Source organism: Sclerotinia sclerotiorum, genomic scaffold (genome assembly GCF_000146945.2).
Source record: "Sclerotinia sclerotiorum 1980 UF-70 scaffold_1 genomic scaffold, whole genome shotgun sequence".
Lineage (NCBI taxonomy): Eukaryota > Fungi > Ascomycota > Leotiomycetes > Helotiales > Sclerotiniaceae > Sclerotinia > Sclerotinia sclerotiorum.
In genome coordinates, this window is record NW_001820835.1 from 1,262,860 (window position 1) to 1,286,734 (window position 23,875).

The window sequence follows — 23,875 nt, forward strand, 5'->3', positions numbered from 1 at the left end:
TTCGTAACTAATAGTAGAGTATACTAAATGATTGATCTTGAGCACGAAGCTCTATACAAAGGAAATCCATCTTGATTATATAGACCTTCATGCTAATCGTCCCCTTGGTCCCCTCGGTCCCTTCGATCAAGAGACCGAGGGGATCTAAGGGACCATGTGATTACATAATTGGTCACATGATACGAGATCCGAAGCCGTCGTAACAATAATAGCTTTTTGTTTTTCGAGAATTGTAAGATTGATAAACAAATTAGTATATAATACAAAGTCTGAATTGATCTTTTGTATTTCTTTTAAAAAGAAGGTATTGGGTTTGAAGACTTTTTTTAAGATTCTAAGGATTACAAATGTTACGACGGATCTCACATACCTAACATCACGTGATTAGCATCATGTGATATGAGGATCCCAGTAGGCTCAGCTGTCCCAGTACAACTGGGACAACTGGGGAGCACTGGGACGCATGCCACGATGGTCTATATAATCAAGATGGATTTCCTTTGTATAGAGCTTCGTGCTCAAGATCAATCATTTAGTATACTCTACTATTAGTTACGAATTGCATTATTGTCATTACTTTAAGTCCCTGCTTGACGCCTAGTTATAAACTACCTCGAGAGCCTAGAGCACTTCCACGTGATCTAGACGGCAAACCTCGTAACACAAAATCAAAATCAAAATCAAAACTACATTCCCAAAAATCAAAAAGTATTCACTTTACAATTCTCAGGAAAACATCAATCTCCATTCAAACACGCACACGCACACGCACACGCACACGCATGCATAAATATATAAATATTAACCGAACCATTGCAACCCTTATTATCTATTATATGTATATCCACCATCTATCATCATCATCATCAACCTCACCAACAAATTTCCACTTGCTCATCCCAAGATTAAGTGATATTATCTATACACTCCTAACATGAAAAACATACAATTCATACACAGATACGTGATTCCTTTCTTTCTCAACCTGCTCCGGCTCCTACTTTACCCATCATCCACAAACGCCTGTCAATCAATATCCATGCGTTTCTGTACAAGAAACCCTTCATTATTACCCGTGTATTCTCGAAAGCAATTACAAAAATCCTTTACTCATACTATCCTGCCTGCTCAAACTGCTCTTCCTCTTTGGAATTTCAATACCCGCGTCGTCGGAACCGAATTCACTACCCGGTCTCCACGTGCCACTCGCACTGATTCTACCACCAGGGCCTTTTTGCATTCTTAATGCCTTCCAGCCCTCCAATTCCCGCTCTAGTCTCAAAGCCTTTTCTCTCTCTTCCCTTAACTCACGTTCGGCTCTACGAGCTGAAAGCTGGTTGTTTGAGTCGCTTGATTGAAGCTCATCAATAGTCTTGAGGAGTTTCTCGACCTTATCCCTGGAGCGCATGATATCTTCTTGGAGTTGCGCGTTGGCCTTTTCTTTGCGCTCGATCTGTTGCTGAAGATCTTTGACTGTGCGATCGACGTTTCGTTCAGAACGTTGTGACTTGTTGCGTTCGGATTCTTGTGCGTCGAGCTGGGCTTCGAGCTATTTAAACGTTAGACTAATGGTAATTTATGGGAGGGAAATTCTCACCTCTTGAACACGCCCGTGGAGGAATCTCACGTCTTGGCTAGCACTTGAATAGCCTTTAGTCTCCAAATCCAGGAGTCTGACTTGAGTCTCCTTGAGTGACTTTTCTAACGCAGCCTTCTCCTTATTCAACTGTGCGGTCGTCTCTCTTTCGGCGACAATGTCTTTCTGTATTTCAGACGCAAGAGCTTCGGATCGTCTCATCTTACCAATGGCAGCAGCTGCGATATCTTCTTGCTGGGCTAGGTTAGATTTGAGCTCCAGAATCTCGCGATCCATACCGGCGGCGTTCCGTAGCGCGGGGCTGTCGCTCCGAGCAAGGTCATCAAGGCCTGCTTTAGCTTCTTCGAGGCGAGCTTGTAAGCCACGCTTCTCGCGTTGTAGAATATCTCGCTCGGCGGCTGCATCATCTACGTCTGTCCTGAGACTTCGGACTTGTGCCAGTAGCGACACAATCTTGCCTTGAGCCTCGTTGTGGGCGTTGACGGCTTCATCCCGTGATACATTGAGATCTGAAAGAGTGGCTTCAAGGCGAGCCTTTTCCTTGGACCATGTTGAACTGTTCAAAACTTCATCGTCCCATTTCGATCGCAGCTGATCTAATTCTTCTCGAAGTCTTGTATTTTCACTTTGTTTGAACAGCTTTTCCTCACGAGCAATATCCAATTCATTCGTGAGAGTGGCAAACTCAGCTTGATATTTCTTTCTGGTCTGCTCCATACTGGATTCTTTGTCTTCAATCTCCATGGCCCGTTGGCTTCGGTAATCCTCAAGCTCATGTTGCAATCGCTTTCTTGCTTGAACAGCGGCATCTAAGTCAGATGAAAGATCCTCAAGTTTCTCTTCGTAACGTTGATTCTGTTTCTGGAGATCCTCGATGATTTCATCCATATGCTGTCTCTCTGACATGATCTCGGCACAAGTTTCTTCTGCTTCTTTTGCTTGAGATCTTGCGAATTGTTCGGCTCTAGACGCTTTCAACACAGCAATTTCAGCTTGTTCAAGTTTACTGAAGTACTCGTCCGACCTGCTCTTGTAGAGACTAAGGCTGGAACTAACATCGGCCAATTTCGAAGATTCGGCATCCAAACGGATTTGAAGATCGGCAAATTCTTGCAAGAGTTGTTTTCGGCTGGCGGCATCCTGATCTCTCTGCAAAGTCATGTCCTCAAGATCAGATTTAGCATCTCGGAGATCGACCTCCAAAACTGCCCGAGTATGTTTCAGAATCTCATAATTCTTCTTTGTATCATTAAGATCGACTAATGCATCTTTGTGAGCGTACATCAAAATTCGTCGGTTTTCTTCTTGGTTGTTGATAAGCTCGAATAACTCTTCGTGAGATTTGGCTTGGATGTCCCGGAAAGATAGCTCTCCAGTTTGAATGCTCTTTTCAAGAGCGGACACTTTCTTCGCAGAATCATCAAGCATTTCATGGAGTCTGGTGTTGGCTTGCTCAAGCTTGTGCACACGGCGTACTGACGGGCTATCCTCGAATATATCTCGTCCAGGAGTAGAACGCTCAAGTTGACTCTGAAGATGACGATTCTCCATTTGCGCTAGCTGCAACTTGTTTTGCAGTTCTTCCACATCAGCTTTCAGATCCATGCGATTATTAAAACTTAAAATATCAGCTGTACGGTCTGAACGTTCGGAGTCTTGGGCCTGATCCCCTGAACTTGGGAAGCGCCGATTAGGCGTAGTTCCATTCGATTGAGGTCTGCCATTGAGCTTGTTTTTGATATGCGTCGGAGATGTATTTCGGGCTCCCTCATTAGTGTTAATTTCTTCAAGCTTAGGCCTACCCGGTGTTTGCCACTCTAAAGAATCCCCAAACTCATCTTCATATCGTTTTCGTAATTCAAGGACTTGTGCTTCAGCATTCGATCGACCGGCGGCTTGAACTCTGAGATTTTGCTGAAGCTCTTCAAGTTTCTGGGTGAGTTGCAAGATGAGATTTGGATTGCCAGAGGTGCTCTTATCGACACTACCATCAAATTGTGCTACAGGCGGTGCAGGCATCTCCGGATCCACAATCTTCATTAATTCAATGATGTCTTTGTCTCGACTATCAATCAAGGACTGAAGTTGTCGGTTCTTGGCCTGGGCCTGTGAGTGAAGTTGTCGTTCGTCCTCCAATTTGCGGTTTGCCTCTGCCAACTGGGTGGTCACAGTAGAAGAAGTCTTCTCGGCGTTTCTGCTACTCATGTGCTCACGTTCAACTTCGCGCGTCAGGTCCTCAAGATTGAGCTCCAGCTTCTCCTTTTGTTTTTGAAGGGATGTAAGTTGAATCTGTGCATCACCCAGCTGTTTATTGAGCTTCTGGTTCTGCTCATCAACCTTAGCCTTTTCGCGCTGGGCTGCTATTAGCTGGCCTCTCGATGATTCACTTGCTCTAGAGCTAGTGCGCGCAATCTCCAGACCTTTTTGTTGAAGCTTGTTGAGTAGAGCACGATTGTCATTTTCGGAGGCACTTAGTCGACTTCGAACTGTGTTGAGTTCACGCTCAAGCCGTTCTTTTTCCTGGTCAACCTTGAGCCCAAAATCCCCAGATTCTATCATGACCTTGTTGAGATCCTCGACTTGCTGATTTAGACGACTGCACTCTGTCTCGAAATACTTTGCACGATTTTGTTCTGCTTCTAGATCTTTCTTCAAGCTAGCTTCACGCTCCCGGGCTAGACGTGATGCATTGCGGTCCCCTACTACTTCAGCTTGTATCCTAGCCTCTTCCGCTGCAATTTTGGCCTCTCTAAGTTTTCTGATTTCGTTCCGGGCCTCGTTGCGTTCCTTTTCAGCCGAAACTCTATTCTCCATTGCTCTTCTAAGAGTGTCTTGCTGGACATATAACTCCTTTTCAATAATGATCTTAGCCTCATTGAGTTCTTGAAATTTCTCGCTAAGCTCTCGGAATTTATGTTCAGCAAGGAGCTGGACATCATCTCGAGATTGTCGCTCCTTGCTGAGGTCCTTTTGTACGTCTGATAATTGCTGTTTCAAAGTCGAGATTTGTTCCTCCAGCCTTCTACGATTTTGCTCGGCATGAGCATCCTCTGTTAATCTAGCATCGAGGAGCTTTTTCGCGTCGGCCGCTTCCTTTTGTAAATTGGCTTGCTGGGACTTCATAGCGAACATTTCAGCTTGAACTTCTTTCAACCTATTGCCAATATTTTCCTTCTCCATTGACAGTGATCGCTTCTGTTCATCAAAACTCTTCTTCTCGGCCTCATATTTACGGTTATCGGAGCGAAGGATGGCCAACTCGCTTTCCTTGCGTCGGACGAGATCTTCATATCCCGTCGATGTTGCAGATAAGTCAGACAGTTGTTTCTGTACTTTGCGATTCTCACTAGTTAGGTTACTTTCCCTCAACTTGGATGCCTGAAGGTCCTTTGCTGCTGTTGCTAGCTTGACTTCCGACTCTTGGTCAATTCTGACAAGTTTGGCCTCAAGATCAATAACCTTTCTGTCTTTTATACTTAACTGACTCTGGAGTAGTTGAACATCCTGGGCTAGCTGCGCTTCCTGTGCACTTCGATCCGCCTGCTTCTTGGCAAGATCTCTCAGTTGATCATCTAAATTGGCCAGCTGTTCAGCAAGGTCTCGCTTTTCGCTCTCCAGCTTAGCAATTATATACCCTGCTTGCTCCAATTGAGACCGGTATTCATCAGATTGATGTTCAGCTCGCTTTTTGGCTTCCAACAAGTCATCCAACTGATCCTCAAGCTTCTCTTGGTCTTCAATAGCACCAGCTAATTTATCGCTTAACTCTGTCTCACGGAGCTGGAGACGTTTAAAAATCTCTTCCTTGTCTAAGGCTAGAGCGCGTTCACTTTCCAAGGTCTGTTGAATCTTTAACATCTCAGTGTGGGTGTTTCGTCGTTCCTCGTCTAGTCTTTGGCGTTCTGCAGCCTCATGGTCCATTTTTTCGCTTAGTTGTTTGATCATCTCATCTCTCTTCTTGACCTCTCCTGATGTCCTGGAAGCACCTAACAAGGGCTTCATTTTAAGCAAAAGCCGCCACCAAGGGTTCTCACAGAGATCGATGTAAACTTGAAAGTTCCTTTGAATGATCCGTGTTGCCTCCGCTCTATACAACCGCTTGTTGGCAATTCGTCGCTTTGTAAAACCGCGAGCCATTGATTGGAACCGGGTCATAATCTCACGGATCAAGGCATCACGTTGTTCTTCAAGCTCTGCCAATACACCAGCACGAAAGAAGACTTTCGTAATTCCGACACGGAACAATGATTTGTCCAATTGAAGTTTATCTAGCATCATGCTAGCTGCTGTCTGACCATCGACGTATCCCTTCGGCATGTTTCGGCATAAAACTTCGTATCTCTGTCGGAACTCTGAGAAATGAAGTCTGTTGGGAAAGCCAGTGCGTGCAATCCTGATACCTTCCAAAACACCGTTGCAACGCAACTGGTCAAGTACAAGCGGCGCACTGAGTTGCTTTGGCTTTTTCTTGTGATTGGGTATGATACATCTCACAAAATGGGGATGCGTTGAATGCAGCTGGGCCATCAAGCTGGAGAGATGTTCTTTATGTCTTTGAGCAACTGTACGGAAAAGTCCCTTCTTAACCCTGCTTCGGATGGCACCCGAGTCATCGCCTGCCTCCGAGCAATCACTGAAAAGATTCGCGACGTGTGTATCGCTGGATGCAGCCAACAATCTAGTAATGTTGTCATTCATAGGATCTTTGTTCTTCTCCAGCCATCCTTCGGTCGAATATTCAACTTCAGCGGCATAGTGAGTAAGCATGAATCCTTGCCCAAGTCGAGAAGCTCGGTATTTTGGGTTTTTGCGGTCCCAGAGAGAATGAAGTTTTTCCGTGAATGATTTATCAGTGGCTTTGGGCATGACACAATCTTCATCAAGACATGAGAAGATACCAATGGGATTAGGCAACTCAATCAGGTCAATTGTAGGCTGGAGATCGTGACCAAAATCGATGAATTTCCATTCGATTTTCTCACGGGCGTACTCTTCTTGTTCAAGGACAAACATGTGGTGGTTAAAAAATTGCTGAAGTTTCTCGTTGGTGTAGTTGATGCACAGCTGCTCAAAACTGTTTACTTCAAATATCTCAAATCCAGCAATATCCAACACTCCAATGAAGTGAGAGTCATCGAGACCCATGCCAGTCCTATCTAGTTGGCGATTGATTCGGGTCACCAGATCACCAAAACCTCTTTCATAGATTCCCTTTGCCAACGAATCTATTGTAAGTAGGACTTGTTCTGGAGTTTGAACTTTTTCAACCCATTCCCTTCCAGCTTTCACACGAGGATGTAATAAACCTTTCAAGAATGGCTCGAGTGGGATGCCGAGTAATTTGCAAACCTTGTCTGCCTGTGCACGTGCCTCTGGAGCCAATCGAGCTTGATCTGCCGACCTACTCTCCTTGACGACAGTTATATTGCCCAGATGGAGAACTGCAGCGACCGTTCGTAATATAGATACTTGGTCTTCTTCGGAAAAGCCCATAACGTTGAATGCCTCCACTAGGGAGTTCCACTCATCCCTGTCAGAGACACCAACGATGGTGTCGTGACCATCCCTTGTGTAAGCGAAATCCTCCACGTCTAAACCTTCAATGAGGAATTCGTGTTTTAACGCGAGGTCGGCTCCCTTCAGGAGCTGATAAAAAACGTGGTAATTCCGCTCATGAGCGTTCAACCTTACGACCCTTGATTTTTCAAAAAGATACCAATCTATGAAAGCACCGGCGATACTGCCATTGCGCGTAAACTCGATTCTGATGAATTTTCCAAAACGAGATGAATTATGGTTTCTGACTGTTTGCGCATTTCCGAACGCTTCCAGGATTGGATTGGCTCGAAGAATCTGCTGCGAAAGGATTGAATGTTGCACCTTGTTCTTAACTGGTGATTCCGAGTTCGCAACCGCAGCAAGATATTGGATGACCTTTTTGGTGTTCTCTGTCTTTCCGGCCCCAGACTCTCCAGTCACAAGAATACTCTGGTTTTCTCCTTCTTCAACCAAATTCCTAAATGCCTCATCGGCCATTGCGAATATATGTGGTTTTGTCTCTTCCCGACTCTGTCCCTTGTACATATTAATGTATTCATTTGTGTAAATAGGTAACGGGCAATATGGATTGATGGTGACCAGAAACAGGCCTGAGTAGGTATAGATAAGATCAGCTTGGTATCTCATGTGAAGATTATGGACGACTGATGCTTCATTCAGATGTGTAAGCTCTGCCATATCATTTGCTTTGTCGAATTTCGGAGGGTTCACTTTGTCAACAGTCTCGGCATCAACCTCCCTTTGCTAGACATCCAGTCAGTCATGAAAGTTAAAGGGGAGAAAAAGGAGAACTTACGCTGCCATCATCACATTGGACCAAGATATGATTATTTTCCATTTCCTCCACTACCCAACCTTTGACGAATGCAGTTTGGGGATCTTTTAACCAAACATATCGCTTCCCGGAAAAATCACTTTCTCCCTCCATGGTTTCTGCACCGAGTCGCATCTCTTCTGATTTGATAAATGAAGGCGCAAATGTGTTCGAGGAGGGGGCGATCGTTTTCGAGTTGGATCGAAATCTTAAGGAAACATTATTATTATTATTGTTGTTGCTAGGAGGTCCTACGATGTTTCCCAGTGAAGAATAAGATTGGTGTCGATTGTGTGTTGGCGGATTTTGTGCGGGTGACGAGGAGGGAGCAGATGCAAAAATTGCACTTCTTGGCCTGCCTTTGGGAACACCTGGCTCTGGGGATATAGTTCCTGACCTGGCGAAGGGATTATTGCGCTTCGTTTGAAGATTGGATGTCATCGTGAAGTCGTTGGATTTCAAATGATTAAAGCAAGGTTATGCTCCTTATGAAAGTAAACAAAGTTCATCCATGGGAAAATATGCGATGAACTCAAAGTTGACGCAAAGAGAAAAATATATTAGAAATGTCGATGCTACTTCTTCAGTTATCACATTCGAAACTGGAATGAGTAACAAGTCGAGTGGTTCATTCTTCTCCTTTCGCCCCCTTTTTTGTCTTGACTTGAAGGTGTGAAAGACTTTTGTCAATATTGAAGACGCGAAAACCAGCGGTAGCACCACCTAGTACTGAATATTGTCAACACAAGTCAATTGGCTTTCATTGCGCGGAAGAGTTTCCCCTGGCAACGCCGATAAGCTTGCCGCTATACCATTGATAGGATATCGATAAGAAGCACTATAAACTAGTTAGAGCGGCAAATGATCACGAGACTACACCGTTGATACCATATACAGCTTCTGTGGGGTGGTACAAAGGTACAAGTAGGTTAGTGCGTCCATCCGGCAATCTCCGGCGCTAAGAAGCTTTGAATACTCTTACTTGTTATTCTACTGGTGTTTGCTCACGTCAAGGTTTGGTGCGACTGTACAAAGTTTCTTTTGACCATTATCACTTACCACCACCATAATTTCAAACAGGATCCCAGATCTTCTTCACCCTCGATTCATCAAGAGAGCAACAAGTCAAAGAATTGATAGTATCATATCTCCTATTGTTAGATTTTGACAATCAATTCTTCCGGCTCATTGCGACACCCTTTTTCTCTGCGAATTCTGCTTTTGTAATTACTTTTTCCCTTGATTTGCTTGAGTTGCACAATGATACTCGACCGTTAAATTGAACGCGTCCCTGAGGTAATTTTGCAGTATCAAAACTAAACACAGTTGAAGTTTTCAATCCCGTCAGTAAAGCTACTGCTTTGTACTTGCCGACAATGTCGGATTATCCTTATTATGGCGCGGCGTATGGTAGTCGTGACCAGGCGAACAACCCATCGTACCCTGCCTATCCCACACAGGCCCCGTATTATCAGCAAGATGTCGGTCGCGCAGGCCAGCATGCGATGACGCAGGGGTATGACAATACAATGGGATATGGATATAATCAACAACTTCCAGACTACAGCGCGCCCGCTATGCAGAATAATATACCTCAAGTCGCGATCTTCCAGGGCTGGAATCAAGAAAATTCATCCATGTCTCAGTATAATGCGGCGCCGCAGGGCATGCATTCTTATGCTGGGTACAATCATCAAAACTATGCTCAAAATTCGCAGTACTATGCACCGGTGGCTGCCCCGCAGCCAACTTTTCATTCTCAAACGCCCGTATATGGTAACATTGAAAACCGCGAAATGAGCGAAGGAGAATATGATGATACTTCTGCCCGTATACATCCAGCACCCCCGAATACTTCCGCTGGAGCACCAGGTACGAGCCTTTATCGTGGAAATGATGGAAATGGCTATCACGATACTGCCCATCGCGCTGTCTATCCAACGAGCCGAGATCCTACTCCTAAACAGCCGCCAACCCTTCGTAATGGTAAGCCGCTCGAATCTCTTTTGTAGTCATTTACTAACGTTCATTCAAGCAGCCGACTACTATACTCAACGTCAAATTTCAAACTCGTACTCTCCTTTCGTAGCGCAAAGTGCGCCCACGATTGAGAAAGCCAAGAATACTCAGAATAAAGGCACAGGCGCAAGCAAGGAAGTATCAACCAACAAGAAAGCAAGCGCGCAGAAAAAAGATAAGACACATTCACCGGTAGAAGACCGTGGTAATGCTCCATCTAAACCTAGCCAGGAAAGTGTTCCATCTTCTTCCAAAGGTGCGGCATCAGGTACTGTTCAAAATTCCCACCCTTCCCAAGCCAGTGTCCATAATGATACCGTTACTTTTAAAACTGTTGCCGAGGCTCGTAAGAAAGCTGAAGGCGCGATCCTGAACCTTTGGTCGTATGATGTCCGTTTTCCAGCTTATCTCGAAGAAGGCGTTGATGAAAGACTCGTGGGAGAATTGTTCGATGAGCTTAGGTTGTCGAAAACTGCATCGAAGACGGTTAGTGCAGCTTCTGCACAAAGCCCCTCCACTAGTATTTCCTCTGCACCTACAGCAGCTGTTCCTGCCCCAAGTGGTCAGTCGAATGGGCAGGCCTCTGCACAAAACTCCAATGCAGACAAGGTTAAGCAAGCTGTGACGAATGGAGCAGTATCTGCTCCTTCTGCAACGGCTCAACCGCCGAAAAGTGCAGCTGCTGTTGAGAAAGAAAAAACAATGCAAGCCAAGATGGACGCACTCAGAAAATCGAGAGCCGAGCGAGCTCAGAAGAACGCAGCGAAGTCTGTCACAACCCCCACTACCAACCTCCCTAATCTACCTTCCCAAGTCAAACCGGCCGTAATTCCTGGACTGCCTACTTCAGTTTCAACGCCTACATCGTCCACGGAAAAAGTTATTGAAAATAATAAGGTTGGTATTACGGACACTAGTAGCTCAATTCAAGTTCCATCCTTGACAGTCGCGACACAATTTCCCAACTCCAATGCACCACCATCAACAATTCTTCAGGCCCCTCAAAAGATTCCAGGTCTATTCTTGGCTTCTTCTGCGCCCACCCCACCATCCTTACAACAACCCATCATGCCAATCCCCTCTTCTAATGGACAGCGCAAACGCCCCGTGGCAGCTGACTTTGATGGACCCTCTATATCGGCCACGCCATTTAAGCGACCATTTGGTCAGAGTCGTAGCGAGCAGAAACCTTTCGTTCTTTGTGTCAGCGAAGATGAGGATGAGTCTGATGAAGATGTGGAAATGGAGTTGGAATCTCAGGCCGATGCCGATTCACCTGTTCAACCCGCTCGAAAGCTATCTGAACAAAAAGCACTCCCTACTGCGTCCTCCTTCCTTCCACCAAAACCGTTTACACCCCCTCCTATATCGTCAGCGAGCACCTTACCCACATTGCAATCTTCTATCAAGCCACATCCCGAGGATCTCCGACGCAAGGAAAGCGAAATTGAGCAGTTAAAGAGAAAGATTGCTGAAGCCGAAATGAGAAAGGCAAACAAGAGAAGTAGTAGTGGGGCGCAAACTCCAGTTAACAACATCACAGCCAGTAGCAGTAATACTGGTATTGTGGCCAATAAAGCCGATTCATCGCTCGTAATGCAGAAGATAACCGACGTTTCTAATAAGACAAAGTCTGACCAACAGCTAGCTGCAGTTCAAGCGGCTGAGCTTCAAAAAGCGGCCGATGTGCGAAAAGCTGAGGCCGAAACCAAACGACTTCGACGTGAAAGAATTGCGAGCGCCATTCCCCGTGTTGATGCCGAGACTTTACAGAACCAATTGAAACTCGAGGCACTTCGTGCTGAAACTGCGCGAATAGAAGCTGCAATGCAGAAGAATCTCCAGGACAAGCAAAAGCTGGTGGAAGAAATGGAAAGGTTGGGTCAAGAAACAGACCAGCAGTTGCAGGAGCAAAAGGAAAAGTTGGAGAGCCTTACTCGTGAAGAGACCAAGGATAATTCAGGTAAGTGTACTCTTACGGTTTCTGGGCTTCCCAGTGCAGGAGCTCACATTTCTTTAGCTCACATTTCCTTAGCTCTGCCACCACATTCAGCTTCTGCTCAACCAGACCGTGAGCCAGAACCGCCAACTTTCACCGAGTCTGAGCCAAAATCAGCGTCAGTTCCCATGGAACTCGATGACCAAGTCGATGACGCCCGTGTCGCAGTACAACAACAATCTGAAGAACCAAACAGTACTGATGTTGATGCTGCCTCTTCGATTCCTGTGGTTCCCACCCAAGTTGATAACGACAAAGAAACAGCACAGGAGATTATCGAAGAGCGTTCTTCCGAGATCAAGGAATCATCCAAAACCAACCAAGACCTTGAGGCAGCACTTCAAGAGGCTGTGCGTGCGGACGCAGACTTTGTTAGCCCCAGTGATACGGAAATGGAGGACGGCAATGCTAATCCGGTACATGTTGCCGAAACAAAGGCTACACTCGAGGAGCAGAAAGCAAGCTCCGATTATTCGCCGGTCCTAGAACGTTCTCAGCTACTTGGAGCTTCCTCAAATGCCGACCCTCCTGAAATGGTAGAGATTTCGGAGATGGCTGATATCGAATCGGATAACTATGAGCCGCCAGAAGCCACGCCGCCTGCAGATGAGACTTTGTCGGTAGAATCCTCTCCATTCAGTCCCGCTCCACCAGATTCAGTCATCGACGAAGCGGAAGGTATTGATTTAGCGGAGATGTCAAATGGTAACTCAACTGATGCTGAAGTTATCTCTAACGATTTAGAACAACGCCTGCCAGCAGAAAATGGTACCGTTCCTCAGCTAACAGAAGTAAAAGTCTTCTCCGTTCTTAATGACGATCCCCAGACTAACAATATCACAGGAACCAGCTTCCATCAACTCTCGTAGCCCAAGCTTCTTCTCGCCGTATCAAAGCCCTTTGAAAAAATTTCATGCATATCGATTTCATCCAGAATATAAGCAACAGATTCCAGGCGGGCTGAGGTCTTTGACCTATACTAATAAGATTGACGCGAAGAAAGAATTGTGTCGATACGAATTAATGGGAGGAACATGCAATGATGATACTTGCGAATTTCAGCATTTTAGAGAAATGGGACTGCCTGGTGCGTCGGTAGTTCCAGCCATAATAATCTGAGCTCACCCTTGAGTATCCCTTTCGTCCCCTTGGCTAACGTTTCTTTTGACAGATGACGTCCTCCTTCAGAAACTGGGCTCACCAGACGAGTTTGGAGGAGAGCAGCGAAATAAGTTTATTGAAGGTTTGAAAGCAGTGCTTTCAGGCCTGCGAGCAAGAAAGATCAATGACTTTGACACTCTTGCCTCCGAAATTGTTGCACATCGTGCCAAATTCTTGGGCGATTCATCTAAGGTACTCAGCCTCGAAGGCACGACGATCTAAAATAGCTTACCTACAGCGGCCTGGACAATGAACTTGTAAATCTCTCAACCATTTCCCCTACACTTTCTCTTGCCAGTGACCTGGTCAGGCTTGGTATCAATCCTAAATAATCTTCTTAATGGTGCGAACGCCGGGGACGGCAATATCTCATTTTAATGGGATCATTTAATTTTCTTCATCTTCCTTTTCTGGACCTTAAATATCAACGGACAATGACTTTGCATGGATGGAGTTGCATGGAAAAGCTGGTGCTTTCGTGTTATGTCTACGATACCCTGTCTGATGAAAAAAAAAGAGACTTGGGAAAGTGCGTCCAGTGGATGCAAGCAGTGTGTTTTCTGGAATTATAGTTTCCTTTTGACACTGAAAGACAAAACTTGCGGTAAATGTTCTGCGAACTAGCTAGTTATTTATAGCATTATAATTGACTAATATATTTCGAATCTTGTACTTATCACTCGTTGCCTCACACCCTTATATCCTCATACTATGAAGTAAACGATAAATGAATCAGTGAGTTTCTCCGTCTGACGCTGTGGACGTGGATGGTTGATATCTTCAATCCCCAGTTAGTCAAAGCACATGACCAAATCCAAGACCCCACCATGATCACCACACGCAACTACCAAAAGAGGCAACACCGACGCGAAATAATCACGACATCTAAGCCAGATCTTCATCATTGCACTCAAGTACCAATCCTCTTCAACCAAAAAAAATCATAATTCAACTTTTGGAATTCAACTTCCCGATACATATTGGGGTGATAAAATGGCTCTATCTCATTGGTCCTGGAGACGAGGGAAAGATAAGGTTGGAGAGTTCACAGAATAGACAAGGGGCCTAAGGATCAGGATATACCATACCTATGTATGCATGAACCTGTCTATGAACCTTTCTATGAGCGGTCTACTAGCACAAGTAATTGCGTGCTGCGGAGTACATCACTGTGCCTGCGCTGGAATGTATATATATACATGGGCTTTCCCTTGTAGTGGTGAACTCGGTTTTTGGTTTTATTCAATCGACGGAAATTGTCTAAAGGGTGGGTTATGATGTGATCTGATCCATTTTCGTACAATTCAGAGGTTATTTGATATATTCTATGGCGGGGTGGTTCTTATGAATATATCTTCATACCTGCCTTTTTGTAAGATCTTATCTTCTTGCAGTTTCCCGTTTGTGATTCCAATTTTCGAGCTGTAGTGTTCTCCGTGCACAAGGGAAATACACTTGATCAGTTTCACTTCCGATAATGTCGCAGATGGCGTCATCGCAGCCTTTTGATGATGAGAAGATTGCTGTAGGAATAGACAGGAATTATGGGAATACAGCTGGAGACAGAAATGCCAATGAAAAGGGAAATGGAAACGACAGTGAGGTTTCTGATGAGTCGTTTGCGAATCCAACGGGTTTAAATGAGAAGGTATTGATCAGGAAGCTGGATTGGAAGCTATTGCCTCCTCTTACATTGCTTTATTTGTTGAGTTTTTTGGATAGGAGTAATAGTATGTTTTCTTCGCTTTCTTCATTTAAATTGTTTCGAGTTTCTAGACGGATTGGATATGGAGACAAATCCGGAGTCGAAAATGAAATTTCAGATGATGCTGACCATAATCGAAATAAACAGTCGGAAATGCGAAATTAGATGGATTAACGAAGAGTCTACAAATCACCGGAAATCAATACTTATTAACATTGACCATCTATTTCATCGGATACGTTCTCTTCGAAGTACCTTGCAATATCATACTTAAACGCACAACACCCAAGATATGGCTTCCAACACTTATGCTTCTCTGGGGAATTGTCGCGACTTTGATGGGGATTTCTAAAAGCTATGCCGGATTCCTGGCTGCTAGATTTTTCTTGGGTGTTACGGAAAGTGGATTGTTTCCTGGTGTAGTGTTTTACTTATCAATGTGGTATAAGAGGACGGAAACACATTATCGAATTGCCTTATTCTTTTCTGCGGCTTCGTTGGCGGGAGCCTTTGGAGGAATCTTGGCTTATGGAATTGGGTTTATGGACGGAGTTGGAGGATTGAAGGGGTGGAGGTGGATTTTTATCATTGTAAGATGTTTCATCACCTTATCTTTAATAAATTGTGCTAACAAAATACACAGGAAGGACTTCTGACTGTCGTCGTATCTATTGTTGCCTACGGCTTCATCCACAATTACCCTTCAACGGCTCCATTTCTTACTGAACCCGAACGCTCATTCATCCATACGCGCCTCAAATCATCTACAGATGCAACGAACGCAGAGCCTTTTACCTGGACTAACGTGCGCGCTGCATTTGGAGATTACAAATGCTGGCTCTATAGTCTTGGCTTCCACACCATGTCTCTGCCTCTCTACACCCTCTCCCTCTTCTTCCCAACCATCATTTCAGCCCTCGGATACAAAGCCGCCACCGCACAACTCCTCACCGTCCCCCCTTACGCATTTGCCACTGTGCTCACATTAATCATAGCAATCCTCTCAGAAAAAACTCACAAACGCGCCCCTTTCATCTTATTCTCCTCCTGTTTCGCAATCATCGGCTACATAATCCTTCTCGCCACCCCCAACACCAAACCCGGTATCTCCTACCTCGGCACCTTTTTCGCAGCCGGTGGAATATACCCTAGCACAGCTATCATCCTCTCCTGGCCGGCAGCAAATGTAAGCGGACAAACAAAACGCGCTACGGCTACCGCGATGACGATCACGATTGGCAATTTGGGTGCAGTGCTAGGAACCCAGTTATATAGGCCAGCGACGAGTCCGAGGTGGTTTTTGGGTCATGGGTTTGCGTTGGGTTATTTGGTGGCAAATTTGCTAGTGGTGGGTACGTTGTGGTTTTGTTTGGAGAGGGAAAATAGGGGGAAGAAGGCGAGGGAGGAGAATGTTGAGGTGGGGAGTGAGGTTATAGAGAATGACGAGGATGTTAGGTGGATATTTCAGACTTGATTGGGGGGTTCTGAGGGACTTTCTTTTTGGTTTGTTGTGTAGAAAATTTGTATATCGATCTTGTTTTTCATGCTATACCTTTATTTATACCCTGGTACTCACATATAATCTTACAATTCATAGGAACTTACAGTAAACATATTTTGGACTAGAAATACTAGAAGCATATAAAGCTGATTATTATGGCCAAAGCCGAGATTTGCCTCGAGTAAGATGAATTTAGATTGTATGCGGCTTTTAAATGCACAGTCTAATTGTCTTGACTTTTGAAGAATTCGGATTTAGCCGAGGACAAAAGGGGTAAGGGAGTTTCGTAATGATAATTAATAGATATTATATTTTTTTGGCTCTGAGATACAATAAATATAGTTTGATATGCCTTTTTTTTGGCCATTCTTTTTGATACTTATATTATTTGAATCAAATCTCTCAATTTTAGCTGCTCGGCAACAACCAATTGACGTTTGAATCGTATGTAGTTGAGATAATTAGCGTAGTAATACTCGACTGACTTCCTTTCTAAAAAGCGAAAATATATCCAGGATGCTCTTCAAGTAAAACTACTATATATGTATCATTTTACTTCATATTAGAGGCGGCTTGATAAATGATTAAAGGCTGCTTGACCTACACAGCTACATTCTGAATACCAGAAGCCGAAACTCGAGCATTTGGCAATTTTCATTAATATCATAGTTTTGCCTTCTTTTTTGTCCGTAGAGATAGATATAAATATAAACCGCTATCAAGCTAACCCGATGGTTGAAAATATGGTTCTAAGGACTTGTTATAATGAATAGTGCAAGCAGGAAGTGATAAATTAACAAAATCGGAAAATTTGCCATGATTAATTCGAGTTTTGAAAGGTCCAACCATGCAAGATCCTCGTTGTTTCTTTTTTTTAATATCTTTTTTTCTACCTTGAACACTTTTCGCATTAATTTTTCCTTTGTATGATTTCTACTACATATTAAGGCTTCCATATTCGATTGTTGTTGCAGAGGCAGGATACTCAGTCATAATTATATGTAATGAGTAGATGATTGACAAATTTGTATTCATGGCTTGTACAATTAATATAATTAATAGGTAATGAATTCTGTGCTCGGGATTCAATTAAATCTGCGTTATTAAGTCTAAGTAGGTATTTACATCCCTAGTATAAGTGAGAATGATATTGATATCTGAGTTGTTACCAATGGCTAGATTGTTCTAGCAGCGGCTCCTTCCTATCAACTTTACAAGATTTCTATGGTTAGACTAAATTCTTAAGTCACTCCTAGTGTTTGGCTTAATTTTATGCAGATTTTTCATAGGGAATGGACGGTATGATATGCCAGAAGTATTGCTTAGCCTTCTATTAAATGCCAACGGGCATCCGGCTTATTGTTTTGTTTTGTTTGTTTGATGTCGGAAATCGTGAAATAGACGGTGATTTCTTTTTCGAAATATACTTTGGGGTCCTTGAAAGCAGTGGCCCCTCGATGACAATGACGGTGACGACAGTATCAAATAGCTCGTCGAAATTCAATACCACAAAAGCTTCGGGTAACATTACTCAATTGTAGGTCTTTGGATGAAAATATGAAAAAAGGGAATATGTGCATTCTTGAATAAGAAGCTGTGGAAAGAAAAGACGATCTTTAGTAAGCAAGATCATGAAATTCACAAAAATAGCAAAGACACCAATATTAATGAATGAAACTGTATTATAATAACTTCATAGACCTTGAGAAATCTCTCAAGAAATCGAGGTCAACGCTATGAAACGTACACTGCAGGAGCTATTTCTCAGAACATCGTACGAAACGAAGAAATATCTATTCCGTGATTCCTGATCACCTCAACCATCTAGTATAGCATATTCCCATCTTTGACTCGATTACTTCTTCGAAAGTTCCCAGGTCATATGCTCATACTTGCAATTCGTCTTATCTCCATCACCCCAGAACATGGTGACTCTACCAGTGGCCTGAAGATCATCTGAAGCTTTCCATCTGCAAGTTCTATATATCAGTATGATCTCTTTAGTTAGGGTTGAAGAAACTTACCCATCGTTACACTACCATGGATCTGTTGTCTGAGACGTGATGGTGACATCTTCCCAGATAATTGGTCCAAAGTCCCAAACACCACCCTTACTAAAGGCAACGTAGAGTCTGGCCTGTAGAATCAATTTAGTCAATTGTTATACGTCAAAAAGAGAGATGATCTGATCCAAACTTACCACATTCAATTTACCCGCAGTAGGAACTTCTTGTTCTGTATCCAAGTCAACACTGCTAGCATATAGAAAGTACTTGCAATTCCACTCACGGATATTTGCTGCTTGCGTCGTAAATCTTGTTTTCAATCCAGCCTTGATACTATCGGGACCAGGAATAATAGTGAAATTATTGGTGGTGAACTGATCTGCTTGGTTATACTCGAGAAGGGTATGGATTTTATCTCCTGGTAAGATATTGTTTTCTGTGGAAATTCCACCATGATCACTTTATGCCAGCCGTTAGTGTGTCACTGTCATGTGCAAGATTGGAATACATACTGTATCAAGTCCACTTCCCATTTTCCGGGGTTATGATCGCCGAGACGGTTTTCATAGGCATAGTTCTTAGCTTGGTTGGTGAGACCTGCTACGAAAATATGTCTGCCGTCTTTCGAGAATGGTGGAACTGTCAATGTGGCTTCGAACTAAGATTTTCTTTTCTCAGTTGTGTCAAAATGTGTGGTTCAGAGTTTAGATTACCTTCACAATGGGAACATCGGCTTTAGGGCCAACAGTGAACTCATAGCCTTGAACAATAAGCAGAGTGTTAAGCAGAAAGAGACATGAGGCGAGGAAGAGCTTGACTTGAGAAGTCATGATTGTTATGTTATTTGTGAGGATGAACAAATTTTAGTCTGTGTTTGAATTGTAGAGTTATGTTGTTATGAGTTGTAGTTAATGAAGGAGAACGACTTTAAAGAAGACTAAGAGGGAGATGGCTATCAAGCTGCCATATCAAAAGCACGCTACAGACGTTCGCTACCTGCACTAGAAAGTTACATAAGTGGTATGATTTTCCTAGTGAATACAGGTGGAGTCTTCAAAGCTCCATGTGAAGGCAGTGTCAGAGCCAATGACTGTCCTAAATACCTACACATATTTATCAGTTTCTACCTTAGGCTAAACCTCAATTCACATTGCGGTACGATTATGATAATTCTAAAGAGAGTGGCAAAAGCAAAATATATTCGACAAGCTCGGAGCACTTCTCCTATGACTAAGATTTGAGGGAGCACCCCATCAAGGTCCTCTAAAGACTGTCGTCCCGTTCGGCCATCATCCCTTAGCTTCACATATGTGAGGTGATCATTTATCGGTGAAGTTAAGTAAAGAACAGTGAATAAATGGCAATGAAACCACGACCATGGATTTAAGCGATAGGTAGGTTCCTCTCGGAGAGACATTAGCATACATAGCAGTTTGTGGATAGCAATCGAAATGGGTATGTCACAAACAACTAGCTAGATAATGTACATATCAGTCCAGGTTACACTGCTGAGAATTCAGGCTACATTTGCTACATGCTTATACATTAAATGAGTTGGGTATATGCTAGAATGCGATGTTGTTTTCCCTCAATATTCGACCGTCAACACCTTCTTTAAGGATCCCATCTCCTTCTCCCAAGCCTCAATTTTTCTTTGACTCGCCGCTAATTTGTTCAATAGGAAATGGATACGAGGAGCAACCTCATAAGGTTGCTTAGGCAATGTACCAAGCATTACTAACTCATTCTCATACTTATCAATATTCTTCGTCTCAATCTTGGTCAGTTCTGTAAGGACTGCCAAGTCAAGTCTACTTCGTAATACACGATCTTCGCTTAACATTCTAAAGGCAGCTTGGTAGACTGGTTTTCCAGCTTTGATGCTTTGTGGACGTCCTTTGTAGCTCTTGATGGTGATCAACTCGGTTGCGGAGAGAGCTTCCAGAACACTTTCTCCATTCGTCGCGGATGGTGTAAGGGATGATTTGAATGTATCAGAGAGCAGGACCTGGTTATACCGAAGAGTATCGTTCTCAGCAAGTGAGTTAATCAAGTACCATGCTTGCTCAACCGACCATTTTCGGTCGCCCTTTTCAGCAGATAGCAAATACATCTTCATGATTTCCGAAGCACTTTGCTCCACAATCTCTGCCACGGCGCGCTTGGGGGTTTGTCCAGTTTTCAATCGACGTGCCAAGAATTCTAGATCAGTCAATCGACCACCTAGAACCTCGATACACTCATCCAATTCGGAGAGATCATCTCGTCTTTGGGATTCTGAAAGCTTCTCTGATCTGTCAGTAGGATTTTCTGGGTCGTTTTCTAGATGACTAATGACAAATTTCTTGGCTACTTGAGGAGTAATGTCACCGAGCGCTATCTGTCTAAAGACTCGATCTGGAAGCGCTTTACTCAAAGATTTTGAATAAGAGATATCGTTGGTTAGGAATATGACATGAGCAATGTTAGAAGTAGTAAGTCCAGCTGCCCATTCCGATATCTTATCGTAAACGATGCTACTATCCTCATTCTTGTGCAAGAAATTATCAATCACAACCACAGGTCTATACTCCGGATGTGCCTCAAGCCAGTCATCATCTGCCAAAGAAGCGTCTTTGTCATCTTTCTTCCGGTTTTGTAGAGCCACCTGCTTTAAGGCAGTCGCAGTGTTTTGCCAAATCTTTGCAAGCTGTGAGTCCAAGGTTTCTGAAAATCCAGATTTCACGCCGATTGTACCTTGTGCGGCTAAATCAATCAAACTGCTGAAACTATTCATCCAAGAGAAGACTGGAAGATATCCAACAGCAGCTGCTGCCGCCGCAATTGTGGCAGAGTCACCTCTTGCTTCCTGAATGGGTTTGCAGTCTATGAGTAAGGTATTTGGCCGACCTTTGAGTGCTTGATCAATGATGAGCTCTTTCTTTCCCGATCCTCGTGGCCCCTGAACAACGATAAAGGTATCAGCGGTCTCCATAAGCCAAGTTTGGAGATCTTCAATAGCCTGCTTCCTATCATCCCAAATTGCGCTAAGGCTTGCCTCTTCCGCTTTATGCACGCGGAATGAAAAAACATCCTTTGCTTGACTTGCAAACCATGCGTAGATCTTATTGTCCTTAAGACTGAAAGCGTGATCAATATGTGCCTTAATGAAGAAAGTTCGGATAGGATCAAACACCGCAACCGTTACAGTAGCAAGGATTGCAGCCACGGCTGGAATCACCACACGTGGATGGCTGGTAAGCCATTCCCTGATATGGTGAGCCTGCATCTTGGGCTCAAAGGATAGTCGAAGTGTAGTGCCAGCCTTCCCGCCACCAAATTCTTCTGTAGCCTTGAAACCATGTAAACAATTCCTGGCCATTATCGAATGTCTGAGATTTGCAAAATCCAGTATAGCAAACTTTGGTAAGACCTTGGAGTCTGAAGGTTGAGAAGAGATCTCGGCAATCTTTCCATACTTTCGAAACAAGCTATACAATGTCTCCTGTGAAAGTTCGGCTACCTCGCCTCCAGGAGTACAAGGAACGAACTCGACACGGATTCGCGTACTTGGGAATCTATATAGGTCTTCTAGCCAGGGTTTGCCAAGTACCAACTTTGCTCTCATCTGCCGAAAGGGGTTAAACCAAGGTTTGACAGGCTTCTCCTTGAGATATCCTGAGATTAGACCTTCGATTTCCCTGGCCGTTATAGTGTGGTCATGCGAGAATTTGACAAATGCGCCTCCTTCTTTAAGACGAGGTAGAATCTCGGTAACTTTTAAGGGGACGCTGGAAGGTATGGCACGCTTTATGAGGCTCAGAGGATCGTACTTGGAGAATACTTTGTTATTGAATCGATAAAGAATATCTGGAAGGCTTGAATCCATTTTGCCGTACCATGGTATCCGAAGAAGCCACCCGAGCTTTAACGGAAAAATATCTTTGGGAGAAGCACATCAGCAAGCTGATATAAATCTTTGATCTCGATCAGAAGAATGAGAACTCACTATCCAAGAATAGAATTCCCTCATTAGTTCCAGCAGTGATATGCCCACTCTCATTCTCACCAATTTGCGTACTCTCTCTCCTCACACCTTTCCATGTGCCCTTCAGGCCGTCATACTTCAGTCCTTTCAGACCAATTCTACTAAGGTTCCCCGCATTGCCAAAAGCACGCGTCTGAAGCCGGGGAGGGCGGGGACTGCGCAATGCGGGCACGCTTGTAGGGTTGAACAAGATGCGCCTGTTCATGTTTGCGCCTACCTTTCAATGTATATCTTCATAATTTATCGTACCCTTTATCCAAGCCAAAGTGAGAAATGGCAATCGAAGTTCTTTGGCCTTGATTGAGGAAGGCTAAAACAAAACCAAAGAAAAGGCTGTGAGCAATGTCGTCATACCATAAAAGGGCTGAAAGGATAGCCTTGTCACGTGTGTCTTAGGTGGTCGGCAAAAGCTTCCCCAAATCTAAAATTTTGTTACAAGCTTCAGCCTCATCACTTTCGCATTTTGAAATTCGAAAAAGGCAATTGTCCAGAACAACTTATACAATGGGGTGGTTTTCATCATCTGCGGAGAAAACAGCCTCTTCAGCTGCAGGAACCCCAGTTTCATCTCCATCTTCCACACCCACATCCACACCTCAAACGAAAGCTCTCTCCCGCGATGAAATCGCTGAACAAGAACTAAATTCTTTTATCCGCGAACTCGAAGCCGAAACCCACCCTTCCAGCACAAAATATAACCGTGTGCCTCGAGATCCTCCTCCAGAACCTTCACATTCCCAATCCTCCACTCAAACTTCTCCTCAAACTCCTCCTCAAAATGACACCTCGGAGCCCCTCTCTACCCAACTTCTCCCCACAACCATGTCATGCCGCACAGCCTTTGACGCTGCATTCTATTGCCAATCTCTCGGCGGACAATTCAATAATCTATATCGATATGGTACTGCGCGAGATTGTAGCGACACATGGTCGGACTTTTGGTTTTGTATGAAAACGAGAACATATGGCGATAATGAGAAGGCCAAACTGATTAAAGCACGATGGATGGAGAAGGAGAAGAGAAAGTATGGGGATCCGGAGGATAAGAATAAGGAATTGGGAAAGAGTAGTGAGGATGTGTGGAAGGGAAGGGAGCAGAGGTTAGAATGGGGCGAAGCATTTTGTGTGAAAGAGCCGAAATGGACAGGGAGTGACGACGAGTGGAGGAAGATGGAAAAAGAGCACAGGGAGGCGCGAAAAACTAATCTGTGAAAAAGCATGATATATAGCATGCTTACCGCATAAATCAGTTATTTGAACTGTCTTGATGTATAACAGGGTGTTGATGCGAAAAAGATCAATTATGGTTTCATGGCAAAGGCGTTGAATGTTTAGATAGTGGGTCATCAAACCATCATATTGTCCTAATAGTACCTGGACAATAGTCCGTATAACCAGAAATAGATATTTCCCCTTGAAGTTCCTGGTATACAGCTGCGCCAATCCTTCACCGATCATAGCCAAACCTCCCGGTGACGCCCTTATCC

General features: G+C 44.0%; 6 protein-coding genes across 6 annotated transcripts; 3 read left to right on the plus strand and 3 right to left on the minus strand.

The window, feature by feature from the left end:
- Positions 1-1,093: 1,093 nt before the first annotated feature.
- Positions 1,094-8,411, minus strand: SS1G_00490 (hypothetical protein; the record flags this gene model as incomplete). The annotated part of the gene is made up of 3 exons (XM_001598351.1): positions 1,094-1,549; positions 1,598-7,900; positions 7,953-8,411. 3 exons carry the CDS (start codon positions 8,409-8,411, stop codon positions 1,094-1,096), a joined length of 7,218 nt encoding a protein of 2,405 aa, XP_001598401.1.
- Positions 8,412-9,346: 935 nt separating this feature from the next.
- On the plus strand, positions 9,347-13,371 carry SS1G_00491 (hypothetical protein; the record flags this gene model as incomplete). Its single annotated transcript, XM_001598352.1, has 6 exons — positions 9,347-9,956; positions 10,009-11,952; positions 12,025-12,693; positions 12,733-12,761; positions 12,832-12,853; positions 13,160-13,371. 6 exons carry the CDS (start codon positions 9,347-9,349, stop codon positions 13,369-13,371), a joined length of 3,486 nt encoding a protein of 1,161 aa, XP_001598402.1.
- Positions 13,372-14,626: 1,255 nt separating this feature from the next.
- On the plus strand, positions 14,627-16,328 carry SS1G_00492 (hypothetical protein; the record flags this gene model as incomplete). The annotated part of the gene is made up of 3 exons (XM_001598353.1): positions 14,627-14,879; positions 15,002-15,444; positions 15,498-16,328. The coding sequence occupies 3 exons, from the start codon at positions 14,627-14,629 to the stop codon at positions 16,326-16,328; spliced, it is 1,527 nt and encodes a 508-aa protein (XP_001598403.1).
- Positions 16,329-18,390: 2,062 nt separating this feature from the next.
- Positions 18,391-19,191, minus strand: SS1G_00493 (predicted protein; the record flags this gene model as incomplete). The annotated part of the gene is made up of 4 exons (XM_001598354.1): positions 18,391-18,492; positions 18,556-18,820; positions 18,874-19,019; positions 19,075-19,191. 4 exons carry the CDS (start codon positions 19,189-19,191, stop codon positions 18,391-18,393), a joined length of 630 nt encoding a protein of 209 aa, XP_001598404.1.
- Positions 19,192-19,949: 758 nt separating this feature from the next.
- On the minus strand, positions 19,950-22,229 carry SS1G_00494 (hypothetical protein; the record flags this gene model as incomplete). Its single annotated transcript, XM_001598355.1, has 1 exon — positions 19,950-22,229. One exon carries the CDS (start codon positions 22,227-22,229, stop codon positions 19,950-19,952), a length of 2,280 nt encoding a protein of 759 aa, XP_001598405.1.
- Positions 22,230-22,892: 663 nt separating this feature from the next.
- Positions 22,893-23,600, plus strand: SS1G_00495 (hypothetical protein; the record flags this gene model as incomplete). Its single annotated transcript, XM_001598356.1, has 1 exon — positions 22,893-23,600. One exon carries the CDS (start codon positions 22,893-22,895, stop codon positions 23,598-23,600), a length of 708 nt encoding a protein of 235 aa, XP_001598406.1.
- Positions 23,601-23,875: the final 275 nt, after the last annotated feature.